The sequence below is a fragment of the Silurus aristotelis genome, assembly GCF_946808225.1.
Source record: "Silurus aristotelis genome assembly, chromosome: 20".
Taxonomy (NCBI): domain Eukaryota; kingdom Metazoa; phylum Chordata; class Actinopteri; order Siluriformes; family Siluridae; genus Silurus; species Silurus aristotelis.
In genome coordinates this window covers 21,194,468-21,210,623 of record NC_139593.1, presented here as the reverse complement: position 1 = coordinate 21,210,623, position 16,156 = coordinate 21,194,468, and the positions used below count along the sequence as shown (strand labels likewise).

The 16,156-nt window shown below is 40.2% G+C and overlaps 1 protein-coding gene across 1 annotated transcript in view; it reads left to right on the top strand.

Annotated features, from left to right (window-relative positions):
- The window catches only part of LOC310715538 (receptor tyrosine-protein kinase erbB-4-like), a 44,982-nt gene that overhangs the window by 12,977 nt on the left and 15,849 nt on the right, over nt 1-16,156 (top strand). Inside the window, exons 2-6 of the mRNA XM_083522021.1 lie at nt 4,957-5,108; nt 7,962-8,148; nt 15,061-15,195; nt 15,470-15,535; nt 15,765-15,883. Of these exons, the coding sequence (XP_083378147.1) occupies nt 4,957-5,108; nt 7,962-8,148; nt 15,061-15,195; nt 15,470-15,535; nt 15,765-15,883 (659 nt within the window). The remainder of the gene's footprint in view (nt 1-4,956; nt 5,109-7,961; nt 8,149-15,060; nt 15,196-15,469; nt 15,536-15,764; nt 15,884-16,156) is intronic.

Below are 16,156 nucleotides of genomic sequence, written 5' to 3'. Positions count from 1 at the left end.
GAAAATGGAAACCTAATGGGGACACGGTTCATTTGCATGACAGATAAACAAAGCATAATGTTTTAGCTGTAATTTTGTTCTTCTTTCAGTGTGTATTTGATTTGTTTTTCCATGTGCATGTATTGGCAGTGCTATATATTTAAAGGAAAGCAATACCTGCCCCATGCCACATTCAACTCATCAATGCCTGTGACTGGTTACTGGTTACCCAACCCACTCTAACATAGGATTTTAATACCACTTCCTGTTGGAGGCGTCAGGTTAAAGCACAGTGTGCTTTAATTGAATCTGAGCATAAAGAAGAGCTGAAGATCGAAATCACAGTTTGTGTTCCCCCCCCCCCCCATTAGATGCGCCAATGGAGTTGGGATCACACGGCTGCTCTGAATCCACCATTTCTCAAGAGAGTCTGCAGTGTACTGGAGTGGGAGGAAGTTAGTAAGGGTTTGTAAAGCAACAAAGTTTTTCCCCCTCAACAAACAACACTTTCATCTCCCCCGGAGCCATATCCAGCTGTGGAAAGTCAGGGTAATCAGTGGATTCCAGCTGGGTGTGATTGAACCACGCTCTGCCTCAGGTCCATATTCATTTATTAGAGGTTTGGTTGGCAGAGCTGTCCTTGGTGCTGAAGTCATGCTGTTTTGGGCGGCGTGACGCCCGACATCGCAATACTGCAGACATAAAGACAAGGAGGAGTTATTTTATGTTGAAACACACAACTTCTGACACTGTAGCAACTTTCAGCAACATCGAGTTCATTCGTAAAGCTCCAGGCTTACGCCAGAGAGCACTTCATCAAATGTTTGAGTCACAGTCCCACAAGTCCCACAATAAGCATTGCACTTGAACAGGATTGGAGTCATTGCTCTGGCATATTGGATCTAACCTACTCTAACCCAATCATAAAAACACATGGATTTATCTCAGGCTCTCACGACGAGTCTGACAGGCTAAATTTGGCAAGGTCTTGAGGTCATGATCCTTTCCCAGGTGTCATGTTGAGTGCAATTTTTCTTTTCACTGTGTCAGAGGACAAGAGGTTGTGTTTGTCTTACTGAAAAGCAATAAAAGTAATAAAAATGGCTACTTAAGCCTCTATAGTCCTAGTCCCAAGGTCACCTCACTAACCAGAAACATCAATGCTGTTATTTATGCTTAACACAGATGTTGAATACCTCTGCTGTCAATGTGAGAAAAATACCACAGACACAAGGATCTAATGTTCAATATCCCTGAGATTTTGAGATGTGCTATCTGGTTCACAGGTCTCTCCACAGCACAAGATATTGCCACTGTTAGTAGCATTTTACAGTGAAAAAGTAAAGCGGGCTGGATACACTTGCCCTTCGTTACCTTACTATTATTGCAGCTGAACCCTGCAGTTGAAATACTTTAGACTTACAACATCCTTTCGGCCAAAGTGGATTTTTTCTCCCCCACAATGCGAATGGGTTTTCCGTGAAGTTTTGATTTTGCATTATTATAGCCTTTGTTTTCACTAGGCGAGGTGACATTTGGGTTTTATCACCACTTTCACCTAAATGAACTGAGAGCCTGTAAAATATCTGGCATTTATATGAATTTGCCAGGCAAGGAACATGACAAAGGAGCATCTGATTTTTAAATGCCATCAGCTTTCATAAAAAAAAAAAAAATAAAACATTTTAAAAAAGTAATTACAATTGAGTCCAGAAGTTTGCATAGACCTAGGCTAAAGTTTTTCAAACTCAGCAAGTCCCTATAGTTCATATTTCTGGACTGTTTTAAGTAATGAAGTTTCGTATATTCAATTTTGAAATAATAGTTGAAACACAGATTGATCAAAAGTTTCTATACGCTTTATGAGGATTTCGCTGTGTGGTCTTGGCGTCGCTTTCCACAGGCTTCTTGCAATATTTCTGGAATCGTCCATATAATCTAAACAGCCAAATGTTTTTGGTGAAGGTAAATTTCGCCCATTAACGTTTTACTACATGTTGAACTAAAGCTGGAATTGTTTCAAATGGCCTCGAATATAAACTTACTAGTTGCCTGACTGACCTGCTGTCATGTAACAAGGTGAGAAGCAAGTGCAAATGGGTAAACAAACTGAAAATTAACAACAAAGACCAAAAGGTGAGACTAAATACAAATTCCAATTACTGGTGAATAAAAATCAGGTGCAAAAACAGACTGACTGTGGTTTCTGGAAAACCCCGAAACTGCATTCTTTAATGTGCAGCTCCAGACATGCAAAAGTCACTTTTTAATGCCCTTGGGTCTCGGATTGTACTGGGCAGCCCACTGAACAAAGTTTAAGGTAGATCTGACACACTCTGTGAGACAAATGGAAGGAAAGATGCTGTCTGTGGACAGGGGTAGCACAGTGGTTAAGATGTTGGACTTCTGATCAGGAGGTAAATACCACTACCAATAAGCTGCCAATGCTGGGCCTTTGAGCCACACTTTTAACCCTGACTTGTTTAATCCTCAACTAAAGATCCAAGATGGCAGCACAGCAGTAGCCCTCAAAATGGATACAAAATGCTATTTTTATGTTTATTCCGTGCAACATGTGGACATCGGCGCAAACGATGTGTACCATCGCCAGACTCTCCACAAACTCAGAAACAACCCCAACAACATCCTTAATGATGATTGGTGGGAGAAGCTACGTGACCTCGACTTGCTTGGAGGAACAAGCCTCGGGTCTTCATTGTCATAAGCAGTGCATGAGAAAGTAGAAGCGCAGGAAGAGTGCAGGTGTCTATTAGGCATTTACAAGATTGTTAGGCTTTAAGCCTAACAATCTTGTAAATGTCTACGAGGCAAAGGGATGGAGGAACCTCCATTTTTAAAGCCAGGCCAGGATCCATCCAGGCACCCTCTATGTTGCTGTCCTCCAGAGGGCAGGAAAGCAAAGCAATGTCCTCTATAGGGCAGCAACAAAGTGAGACAACATCTACAGGGGTGGAGGGGAGCCTCTAACTAGGCCACCCCCTGCATCCAATTAGTGGGTTGCAAATTCTGTCTGTAAGAAGGTGGAAATCAGATACAAACTCAAGTTGAGTGCTGTAAATGTTGAGACAAGAGCAAATTCCTAGTGAACAAGAAAGCATGAAAACTAGTGCGGTCTTTTCTGGGAGACTTCTTATTCTTCTTCTTCTAGTCATAATCTTGACACTTGCCAAAACTAAAGTGTGGGCTTGTAAAAAGACGAATAAAAATCTGTAAACATCTATTATGCAGACGTTTGCTAAGTATATTTCATCGTATCTTTGGCAAACACAGAGCCAATACACTTTGTGCAAATGTTATTGATGAAACAAACTGAGAAAAAAATGAGAGAGTAATGTGGAGGTCTAATGGCTTAAATTTATGGCTGATAAATAAAAAAGGCTTTGCATTCATCTAAAACTGGTATTTTTTTTGTTCTTTCTTTTTTTTTTTTTTTTTTGTCATCAATTGACCTTACATTAAAAGCATTTTGGCCAGGAATACCTAGAGAGAATAAAAAAATAACAGCGCCATTTACACTCATTGTAATCAGTCATGTTCTGAGCCACTGTGGCATTAAATCTTGTCCGCTGGCATTTAGGGCCCCCTGAGAGTAGGGCTATTAGGACACCAAACAGTAAGCTGATAAATGAGCCGAGAGTGTTGACAGCCAATGCTTTCCCAGGATGGATATGGCATGAGCCCATACTCGCTTGATGCCTGAATAGACCAAAAATGCAAATTGAAGGTCTGTGAAATGCCTCACTGAATTCTGAAGGTAAAAATTGAATGTTGTTTAGCAGTCGAATCGATTCACGCTCCACTGATTTTTGCTTCTGTTAGAACACTGGTGCAGAAAACTGGGCTCCACAGCCTATTTGTTTAAAACTCTCAATTGTTGATAAAGTGACCTTGCAGTTAATGACCAAAATTTGCCCTCCCAAATCTTCCTTTCCAAAACTTCTGAAACTCACATTAATCAAACTCCAAAACTAGCATTCAAAATCGCACATTCAAAAATTAGCATTGAAAAAATCGGCATTTAAAAACTCACATTAGAAGATTAACACGCAAAACAAAAATGTCAAAACTAGCATGTAAAAACGTATATAAAATATCATTCACATTCCAACATTTAAAGTTTGCCCCTTGTACCTTAGGAGAGGTTTTTTACCACCTGAATACCCTCTTGTATGTGTATGCCATGTACCTAAAGCAACAAGTGAACATTTTGTCTTCAAAGTTGAGGTGTTAGAAGCAGGAAAAATGGGTAAGTCTAAGGATTTGAGAGATTTTGTCAAATTGTGATGTCTGAGACAAAGCATCTTCAAAACTGCAGCTCTTGTGGGGTGGTCCTGGTTTTCAGTGGTCAGTATCTATTAAAAATGGTCCAAATTAGGAACAGTGGTCAGCCAGATACCACACCCATTTTATGTACTAGTGATGCACAGGTAGCTGTGCAACACTGTCATGTGAGGTCTGTCATGGTAGGACTGGGTTTCTAGCCAACTTCCAGGTCAATGCGTGGGCAACATGGCACCTAGAAAACATAAGGTTGTTTGAAAAGCGGATAAAGCAGATGGCTATGTCCAGATAGACAGAAGAAAGTGTGTGATAAGCGCAAGATGTTACATAGTTTAATTATGAAGGTAATACAGGGAAGCGTTCATGCTGTAAAGTAATATGGCCACATGTGTTCCTTTGGTCCTGTAGAGAAAGGGGTAAAGGACTTCCATATGCTGCATTCAGGTTGCCAGGTTTTGCTCTGGTTTGGTGGAATTTTATATATTGCCTTGACAAATTAGCAATGAAGATTAAGCTTGGCCACAGCAGAATTCCTACTACCGAAATATATTTTGCATGCTCGATATATATAACCCCCCCAAAAGAACTAATGCAGTTCCATCCTAAGATAACAATGCACTTTGTATCTTAAGTAGGTTTTCCATATATTTACCCCTGTTTGCCTGTGATTCGCAGTGTGTGAGGGCACCGATAACAAGCTCAGCACCCTGTCAGATCTCGAGCAGCACTACCAAACTCTGCGCAAGTCCTATGAGAACTGTGAGGTGGTGATGGGAAACCTGGAGATCACCAGCATCGAGCGGAACCGCAACCTGGACTTTCTCAAGGTGAGTCGTTTAAAAAAATTTAAAAAAGCCGAAAGACGATAGGGTCAACTGCATCTAAACAACTGTTTTACCTAGGCCACTCAGAGACCCCCTGAGAAAAGTGCTATGAAGCAATGTGGAGCGTGCAAAGCAAAATAAACTGATAACCTCAACCCACATGCACAAAGCTCTCTGCTTCCTCACAAGACAGATGACTGACAGGCGTCTGGCTTCAAAAAAAAGAGAGATTTAGTGCGAGTGCTTATCACAGGGGAGCACAAACCTGAAACAGCAGAGAGATAGAGCGTGAGCTCACACCTCCTCTCTTTTATCTTTATTTCTCAAGCCTCTGACAACTCGACACTCTCAAGATAAAGTTGTCTATATAGGGAGGTTGTAACACAGTGGTTAAGGCATTGGACTTTGTATCACAAGGACATAAGTTCCAAGCTTCAGCACCAACCAACCAACTGACTGGTACTGCTGGGGACTTGAGCAAGGCCCTAAACCACCACCTGTTTGTTTACATAAAAGAGATAAGTAAGTTGCTCTAGACGAGGGGGTCTGCAAAATGCTGCAAACGTATATATTTTGTTTGAGGAATAAAACCCAGGTTACATAATGGTAAGGAAAAGTAATCAAAGTCATTTTTCAACTGATTATTCTTACTGTTTTTCTTTTGCATTTTCTATTGGGTAGGTTGTCGATGGCAGCCCATAGAACTGTCTGGTACAGTAAGATCCTGTAGGTTCTAGGGGTGAAACGACACACACAATTCACAGTTCGGTACCTCGGTTTTTAGGTCACAGTCCGGTTCAATTTCACAGGAGGCAGCAGTGAGTTCATGCATGCATGTTTCCGGTACTGAGTGAGTAGCCACAACCTACGAGTAGAGACACGTGCACTGTACCAAAAGCAGTGAATGATATATTCACAACAAATGTGTACCATTACATCCCTAGTAGGTACAGTAAGTAAAGAAGTGCTGTACAGTAATACATCGGTCTCTTCTGTAATTCGTTTTTCGAACTCATGACGAGTACCGAACAAGTAGGTGGTCGCATTTTTAACCACTTTAGGACCCACTATTTAGGTTTAAAATGCACAAATATCACAAAAGACAATGCTATGCCACTGTTTGCAAGCTAACCTAAGATGCTTAATGCATCTGTTTTACTGCGAGACCGAAGTGCCCACAAGTTTCAACGCAGTCGGTGTGGAGTTCCGAGCGCGCGATGATTGCCGAAACTTTTTTGATTCATAATAACGTGATTCGCACAGTTATACCACTGTACTCCTCGGCTGCGAAATTTGAGTTTCGCAGCCAAAGAGTACAGTGGTATTACTGTGCGAATTGGATCATAAATTTTTTAATCGAGGGTTCAAAAATGTAAAGCTTGGAATTCCTCAATTCCCAGAATTGACTTCTGCCTAATGATATAATTATCAGGTTTTCCTTTTTCCTTTCTACAAATTTTGTCCCACCACCACTCGACTTTGACATGCAAACCCTCTCCAATGAGACCGACTTCTAATGACACCTTAATGACATCTTCAGGGTTATAACTAATGGCTATTCAGCAAAAGTTTTGCCGTAATCAGCCCTCATTGTGTGGAAACGAGGGAGTTGTTTTTGACCTTGATTCCCTTTGCTTCTTTCCGATGTTAAATTCGTGTGAGTTTTTTTTTTTTGTGCTGCAGTGCCATTTGGTTTATGTGAATGAGGGCAGCTAATGAATTTATTACAAGCTCTTCAGGCGACAAATGTCAAGTCTACAGTGTTCCCCCGGTGTTGGTTGATTGTTTGATTGGTTGACAATTTGTTTTCTGTATTAGCAGTTTGGATAGTTGTGTGATTTGTATTTATATGCTTAGAGAATAGTCTATTGACTCTATCATTTCCATACATTATATAGAAACCTCGGACATTTTGGAATGTCGTTATCAGTTACATACTATTTGCTAGGTGTTGTTTTGTTGATGCAACATGAAAGTGTATGCGAGAGCTTGGAATGCTCTCTGTGTCTCACTGTGAGCCAGATGATGTAAGAATAGGGATTTCAGACCCATTAATTTTAGGCTTTTTATGTCATGTGGGTGTCACCTAGGCTAAGATTAATCACCCCACCACCCACATTCAAACCCCCCCCCCCAAACACACATTTCTTTCCAGATGCGGAACAAATCAATTGCGTTAGAATAATACAATTTGGACAGTTCGTCCTTCAGCCCCAATGCAGAATAGGTTTCGAGTCTGACATTAACAACACAGACGCTTTCACCGGCTGGAGTTTAATAGCATTAGTTCCTCCCACCTTTGTGTTTGCAACCTGTGATATTCTCTCGCAGGAACACTAATATCTAAGGTGTTAGAGGATAATATTTAAGGATCGTCTAAGGACCAGAATAATCGATTTTTGTTTTTTTAATACACATTTCACCAAAATGCACAAAAATTGCTTTCAGTTATGAATTTTGCATGAGATCAGGCCGATCCGCGCTCAGTCTATAAAGATGTATTATTTGTTTTTTAAGCCTTGCAGACTGTAAACTGGAAGATCGGCTAGCACCGAAATTTGTAATACAGCACTTCAATTATGAAATATATGATGCAAATTTTTCTCTCTTAACCTAGCTCTTAGAGAAGTAATAATCGCAGGTTCGGAGCAACTTCATGAGTCCATGGCAATGAATAACTCCCTGTGAGATCATAAAGAAAAAGTCCTCTTTAGGGTGTGATGAATGGACGTTCAAATCGATCTTGCAATTAGCACAGGATAGACTTCAGGACTGGAGCACCACAGGAGTGGAAGAATTACATAATGACATGATTTATTTAATCTACTTTTTCATTTAAATTATTTTTTGATCTAGTCCATCCGCGAGGTGACCGGTTACGTCCTGGTGGCTCTAAACCGGTTCGAATATCTGCCTCTGGAGAACCTGCGCATCATCCGCGGTGCCAAACTGTACGAAGACCGTTACGCCCTCGCCATCTTTCTCAACTACAGGAGAGATGAACTCTTCGGCCTCCGCCAACTCGGACTCAACAACCTCACCGGTACTCTTTTACTTCTCTCTTTCTCCGTGGAGGCTTCTTTGTCTTCCCCAGACATTCTCAATTACTTCATTATTAACAGATTTTTTATATCTACAGCAATAATAACACCTTTTTGAAGCGCTAATCACTTGCTTGCTCCCCTTTTTCGGCATCATCTCTTATGAATTTGATCATTTTGCCACTCTTAGGTTTGCAGGCAACCACATCTCGTTCCAAACACCGTTCCTCAACTTCCTCTTTGAATCCAGACACAATCAGACCGCATATACTAAGTTGAGCATTTAACATAAATTCTTGGACTGCTCGGTCTTATGAACACTAAAAAGGAAAATCCTGTGTGTTTATTCAGTTTTCATTGTGAAGAACCCGATAGAGATGCTGCGGTTCACACGGCCGGAATACTGTAAGATTTCATTGTTGAAATACTAAAATGTACCTCAATCCTGCTTTAAAACTAGCCAGTGATGCTAGCATAAGGAACAATAAAATAAATATTAATGTTTAAAACTAATAAAAAAAAAATGATGCTAATATTTTTGTCTTTTGTGACAACAAATCAGTAATAAAAGATTTCATTGACGCACATAAAAACAAATGGACCCAAACGTGATCTGAATTACAGCCAAGATTGCAAATAAAAATAAAAAAGCTTGCGGGTTTAAAAAATGGCTTCTCCATATATTTTTGGAGATTTTTTAATTAATCTCGCTAGCTATCAAGGTCACCAGTAAAAAAGATCAAATATGTTTAAAATAAACTCCTTAAATGCCTCCACTATTTACCTGTAAATCTGTATGAGAGCTGGGACCCGAAACCGTTATGCAAATGAGGTCCTGGAAGCGAAGTTGCACTTCTGCCTCTTTTAAACCCGTGTGCAGGCCTCCAGTTCATTCTCGACTCAATGAATTCCCCAAGATCGTGAAATATATATTACACATGGGTCCAGGTGGCATCAACACCCCCATCTGTATTCAGTTCACTTCCTTGCCTGCTGCTTACTGCAGTGGATTCCGGGGAAGGCTTTGGGTCTGGAGGGACATTTTAGTTTCACTTGGTAGGAGGAGTAAGTAGAAGAATAGTTTATTTAATTGAAAAAAAGGTGGAAGTTTTGCCCAAAAACCTTGCGATTACAAAATAAAAATCAAAGGATTACATAGAAATTTACAAAAACAGCAGCGTTTTGGCATAAAAACCTGGATCCAATATACACTTCACTCTCGACTCTCGCCACAATCCTTAATGCTCTGGGCATGTTCTGATCAAACATGCTGGGGAGATCGGTTATCCCTCCATCCATCCATCCATCCATCAACTTGGGAACCAAAGTACAAAGACAAATATCATTCAATACATTTCGCATGATAAAAGAATCAAATGTACTTTGAACTCACAATATAATTTTTCTTTTATTTTTTTCCAACAAAATGTTCAACAACAAATCTGAAGTCAAATGGACATAAAAAAAAAAAATGGACATATCAAATAAAAAAGGTTCTTGGCCAGTTTTTGTTGTTTAAAAGCCGTAGAAATGAGTAGCAAATGAAATCCACCCCACTTTCCCCATGTTTTAGTTTGAGTCTGAGGATGAAAACTATTCCAGTGAAACTGGTTAAAATTGATGGAAAGCAGACAACCACCATCATTCATTCGATCCTTCATTGAATTCATTCATCGATTCGTCAATTCCGAGGCCGCCTTTGCTGAAAACCCAATGATGCGCACTGCATTGTATGAGATGTATGTACTTATTATACGTCCTTGTTTGCTATTTAGCTCACGTCTTGCCTCGTAGCAGCACTTTAGTATGCTATTAGTATGCCATGTGTTATGTATTAGTATGTATTAGTATATACATAACACACAGAGCAGCTTCAAGAATATGAAATTATGAGGTGAGGACAATAAGGTTATCTAATTATTGTGGTTATGGCCTTGGATGTAGTTGAATATATAATACAAATCTAATGGAAGGGTGACATTATCCATGGATGAAAACCGATGCTTGCTTTTCACGCAACTTTTGTATAATTGTGATTTGGTATCATTTGGTACATTTGTGCTATTAAAAGAATTCAACACGACTATAAGAAGTCTGGATTTGTTTTCGTTTTGTTTCTTTGGATTGAATGTTGAGATGTTGAGGGAGTTTTTTTTTTTTCCCAGCACTCTGGAAACTGGTGATGCAACGCCTACGCAATAAGCGAGCGAACATTTTTTCCCCTCATTCGAACCATTTTATTGCGAAGTGACATTTATGCTCCTGGATCGAGGCAGGAGGGAAAAAAAGGACAAAATAGAGAACTCACAACAATTTGGGATAAAATTATTTGAGTGGAAATGATTAAAAATGAACCAAAAAAATAATCAAAAATCAAAAAAACACGAACTTTCTTTTAGGGATTTTGGGGTTCATCAAGGGTTGTTGCTTGTTGCTCACGCTCTTGCTCAGGGTCATTTTAGGAGGCAAATTGAACCTCATCAGGTGCAGGCCAGCAAAGCTAATAATCCACCGGTTTAGCAGTAATCATTTACTGCTAAACTCCTGCTTTCATTTCTCATTCTTTGAAGTAAAAAATAAATAAAAATCAGGAGATCTGTATGTTTGTTTCGGGATAAGTACTTCAAATTCATTTCCTCTGAACGCTCAGATGTTAATGGAGCCAATGAGCAGGGAAAAAGGAAACGAACGCAGCATGGTTCAATATGAAATATTTTTAGACTCTAATGACACAGCTTTAATTTGTAGGAAGATCGAGAGGAAAGAAACTTGGATGTACAAAAAACTGTAGTGGAAACAATACCAAGCTCAACATGTGAGGTTTATACCAGTGTTTGTATGCCAAGTAATTGTGTACTTAGTGTAGACTTTTTTTTCCATTAGTATATTCTGTATATATAAATCTTTTATTTGAAGCTTGAGATGTGGAGTATATGTAAGGAATTGAATATTTGACAACACTGATAACACTGGTGTTGGATCTCTGAACAGTGATTCCTTTATGAAACAATACTTCAGAATTCAGGGTTTCCCCACCCACCAGGCCATGGACCGGTCCTGTGGAAAATCTGGCAGTAAATTTGGATTATATTTCAGTTCTACTGCTTTTTAATTTAAAGACAAAAGCGCTAATTCAGAAAGTATTCAAAAAGTCCCCACTTTTTTATTTCATGTTGAAATTGCAATCATTTTTTCCTAATGAATCTACTGGACCCTCAGTCCCCCATAAAGACAAAGTGAAAACAGAATTCTAGAAATGTCTATAGATTTCATACCCAAGTAACAACAACATTTGAAAATGAGTTCCGATGCTCCCGAGTTCTCTAGATCGTTTCCGAGATGTTTTTACACCTGTGGAAAATTGGACATGATACAAAAAATCTGCACACTTTTCTATAAAGAGCCTCCATGCAAATCAGAGCAAAAACCAAGCCATGAGGTCAAAGGAACAGCCTGCAGAGCTCAGAGACAGGATTGTTGCAACAACAACAACAAGAAGATTCCCAAGAGCACAAAGCCCTCCATAATTCTCAATTGGAAGTGTGGCCCAATTAAAACTCTGTATATAATTTATCAACATATTGTCAAATGAATATTTAAATCTTTTATTATGTAGAAGCGTCCCCATACGTTCTGTAATAAAATCCATTTTTTTTTCTGCGAATGTGTTTTTTAGGTCAAAAATCAATAATTAAATGTATTTATGCTGATACTTCTTGACAGTCTCTTCTGCTTTACCTCCAAACCAGGTTGATGAATGGACAAAAACATGAGCGAGTCTGATTAGCCCCAGAGCAGCGTGTCCGTGCGGGTCAGAATCTCATACATATAAATCATATTAAACCCATTCCGCTTTCACACAACCTTTTTTCCTTCACCCTATTGCTACTTTAATAGACGTGGCAAACAAACAGGAACATCTGAGACCCGGGAGATCACAGCTCCACGCAGCACAAATGGAAAGTACGTGTTTAAAAAGGGCCACCATGACCGAACGAGTGAATGAAGGCTGCATCGCCAATCCGGTGGCGTAGCGTCCTTCCATCCTGACTTCCTTTCATCCATGCATCGCCAATCTACACATGAAAGCGTAGCTTTAAACGCTTCTGGTTCTCCTGCATTTTTTTAAATCTTTTTGTTGTTTATCGAATCGTCTTTGGAAACGCCAAATTCAAAAGATGTCGGACCTACCGGAAGATATTTCAGAAGATATTTCTCAGTTGTATTGTACGCATGACAAAAGTGACAGAAAAAACCTACTGCGACTTGTTCATCCATATGTGGTTCTTCCCCCAAACCTCAAAAGTTGGAGGCACACAATAGTATAGGATGTCTTGATATGCGCTAGCATAGATGTTTTTCCTTCACGTCACCGAACTGACCTCCACCTGTTCCAGTATGACAATACCACTGTGCACAAAGCCAGCTACATGAAGCTATGCTGTACATTGGTTGGAAGTGTGTGGAAGATCTCCTGCTCTAGACCCTTTGGGATGATTGTGAACCCTGACTGCAGTGCCTGACTTTACTAACGCCCATGTGTCCAAATGGGCACAAATCTCCCCATAAGCTAGTGGAACATCTTCCCAGAAGACTAGAGGTTCTTATAAAAGCAAACGGGGACTAATGGACTGTTTAAACAGCACACACCAAACTGCTTCGGGATCCACAAACCTTTATAGTGTTTGTAAACATCAGAGAAAACACTTAACAACTGGTTACAGGATTTACATATGGTATTTATCATAATGTAGCACCAATGTAAAACAGCCAATCGGATCTCAGCTCAGATTCGGATACGATGTGTCAGGTTACCGTCAGTCCAGTTGCGCTCGTCCACTGCTCAATATTTGTGCAATCAGAAGAAATAGTTGAGAAAAGGTTTTTTTTGCCTGGCAAACAGATTTTTCCTCATGCACAGTGTAAATTCTTCCATTTGGCACAATTGTCCATTCTCCTGCGGATCTACTGTCATTTCCCGCACCTGAGCATTCAATGCTGGTTTCTGAGAACAAAATGGCTTGAACACAATGTATTAAAACCCCCAAATAAATGTCAATGCCTTAATTAAGTATAAATATAAACGTTTTACGGCACGATATGAAGTCTCGCCGCATAAATGCGATTTTACTCTTGTATATTTTCTTAAATCGCCTCAATGAACTGGTTTGAAATGACTCCACGTTTGCTCCACGATATTGGAAAGCAGTCTATTGAATGAACATTCATTCGAGGCTGTTGCTCTCCCTCATGTTGACTTGGCACTCAGAACCTGAAATATGGAAAGAAACACTTTTGGAAAGGTTTTTATGCCAAGCTCCTGTGCATACATGCAGGTGGGCAGAGTCTTTCAGCAAATTCGAAGCAGGTTCCAGTTTGCCCTGCCAGGTAGTTTACATTATTGATCGATGCCTTTTTTGGATGCTATAAGAGAAAAAAAAAGGAACCAAAGAAATATCCTTACATCCTGCCCATAGGGAACGATTCCAAATTGTGGAGACAAATTGTTTTGGAGATGTTTTGTGCCAAGCAGGTTATAATATACTTCCGAAAGGCTGAATCTTTTATGAAGGCCCTCTTTTCATATTCAAAGCAGGCATCAGATTGCCGTGCCAGGGCGCTCGAGACGGTGTGTCTGTTTTGCAGTCTGCAGCTATTTTGTAACCTGGACTCTTTATGAAAAGGTTTCAAGAGGCTCCAAATGTAATACTTAAATGTGAGCCGTCCTGCGTTGAATTTAAGCGTTCGGTCTTTCCGTCTCACAGAATACAGCTGGCTGTTCTTGGAGTACGCTTCAGTCGAATGCAAAGTGCAATAAATAAGTGTTTGGCTGTCAGGGATTACTCACTGAACAGAATTCAGAACCATAGTGTTGGGAATTTCTGCTGAATTCGTTCACATGAAATGGGAGCATGACGAATAGAACCCAAACGAGTCGTATTCTGAGGTCATGTAAGGTTCCTGCTTGAACTTCTCAGCTTTTGTTTTTAGCAAAATGCTCCAACAAAGCAGCACCAACGAAAGATCAACACCTCGTTCGTTTCATTCATCTTTTTAATCTGGCTATTTTTCCCGAACTTGTTACGATACAAAGGGGTTTAAGGCAGCTGAAATGAAAACAGAGGTCTCAAACATGATTACAGAAAAGTGTCTACTCCACACACTCGGCGGTTACATTCGCTCGTTCATTCATCGCTCTCAACATTTGCATCTGCTCCTTCGAGAATCGGGTTTCTCTTAGGGCTGTGCTAAAGTAGTGCACAGAGGTTTGCGTGTAACAAGATTCTTAATACCCTGAACTTTTCCCAGGTAAAGTTGTAACAGGTGTTAATTTTAGACTCAAATAAATGAACCAATCAGTGAAGAGCTCCTTAGAAGAGAACGTTTGAGGCGTTAACTTGGAATACAAAGGATTTAATTTGTACTACAAACAGTAAATAGAGAACTGCCTCCAAAAAAGAATACTTCCAGGAGCTGTTTATTTAAATCTCATTAGCAAATGCCAATAAAGCAATGTTAAGCTCCACCCCTATTATGTTTGTTTTTAAAAAAACTTTTATTCAATGATTTTAGCACAATTGTAGCTCCAGATCACAATGCATTTGATTCACACTTTTGTAGAGGTGGACATAGGTTTGATAATTAAAGTAGCTAGAAGGGGTCGTGCTAGCTCATTAGATAAGACATTGGACTTTGAATTAAAATGTTGTGAGTTTCAATTCCAGTCCTGCCATGCTGCCCTGCTTGGGCCCTTGAGCAAGGCCCTTAACCCTTATCCGCCCAGTTGTATAAATAAGATATTTGTAAATCGCTCCGGAAAAGTATTTCTAACTATAAAAGTTGTGTTCATTGAGAAGCGGTAGCTACATGTAGCTCGGTCTGTAGATTAAAAGACATTTTGTCTTCTCCATCAGAGATCCTGAACGGCGGGTTGTACATCGATCAGAACAAGTTCCTGTGCCACGTGGACACCATCCACTGGCGGGACATCATGAAGAAAACTCGAGGCGAACTGCTGGTGGTGCCGTCGAACAACAGCAACTACTCGTGTGAGTCAGTCCTTAAGGTTTCTAGCTAGAACCCCTTTGCATTTATATTATTGATGCATGAGCGGAACAACGACAGATGGAATCATGGTACGGTGGATATCTCCGCGTAGACGGATCAGAAAAAGGATGTGGAATCGTTAGATTTGTTTCTGGCATGGGAAAATCTTCCAAGCGAGCCGTAAAACAGTGCCCTGTTCACTTTAAACAAGCTGGTAAAGACTGGATAAAAAGAGTTTCCCTATTCACCTAGTCCCATTTTATTTTTTCTTCACAGGCAGAAGATGCCACCGATCATGTAATGGACGCTGTTGGGGACACCAAGAAAATCAGTGCCAAATCTGTGAGTGATCACGGTGTTTTCGAAGCCAGTGTGTATTAGACACAACACACCATCATGCAGTCGATACCAGACTAAATAAACATCCTTTATGCTGCGTTTGTTGCGTCTTCGCATGGTATATTTTGATATGTTGCTAATGGATATAACAGTAACAAAAGGAAACCTGGTGTAAGTTGGATGTTTTGTGTGTGTGTGTGTGTGTGTGTGTGTGTGTGTGTGTGTGTGTCAGTAACAAAGACGGTGTGCGCTGATCAGTGTGACAGTCGCTGTTTCAGTCCGTTCGTCAGCGGCTGCTGTCACCACGAGTGTGCCGGAGGCTGTTCGGGACCCAAACACACCGACTGCTTCGTACGTCCTCTTTCTTTTCTACGGAATGATATAATATTTTGTTGTACCATAACGTGTCTATAGTATCATACTTTTTTTTTTACAGCCTGGCGTAGTAGTACAGTACAGACTTATTCAGGCATTATTTATCCGAATGCGATCGGTTTATTACACGGTATTACACAATCGAGCGTTCCAAACGGCTCGGCTTTCATCTCCTGAAAGTAATGGCACCCCCTGCGATAATGGCGTTGTTGTTTTATAGCTTTATGAGTTTCAATTACCTCAGGTTAT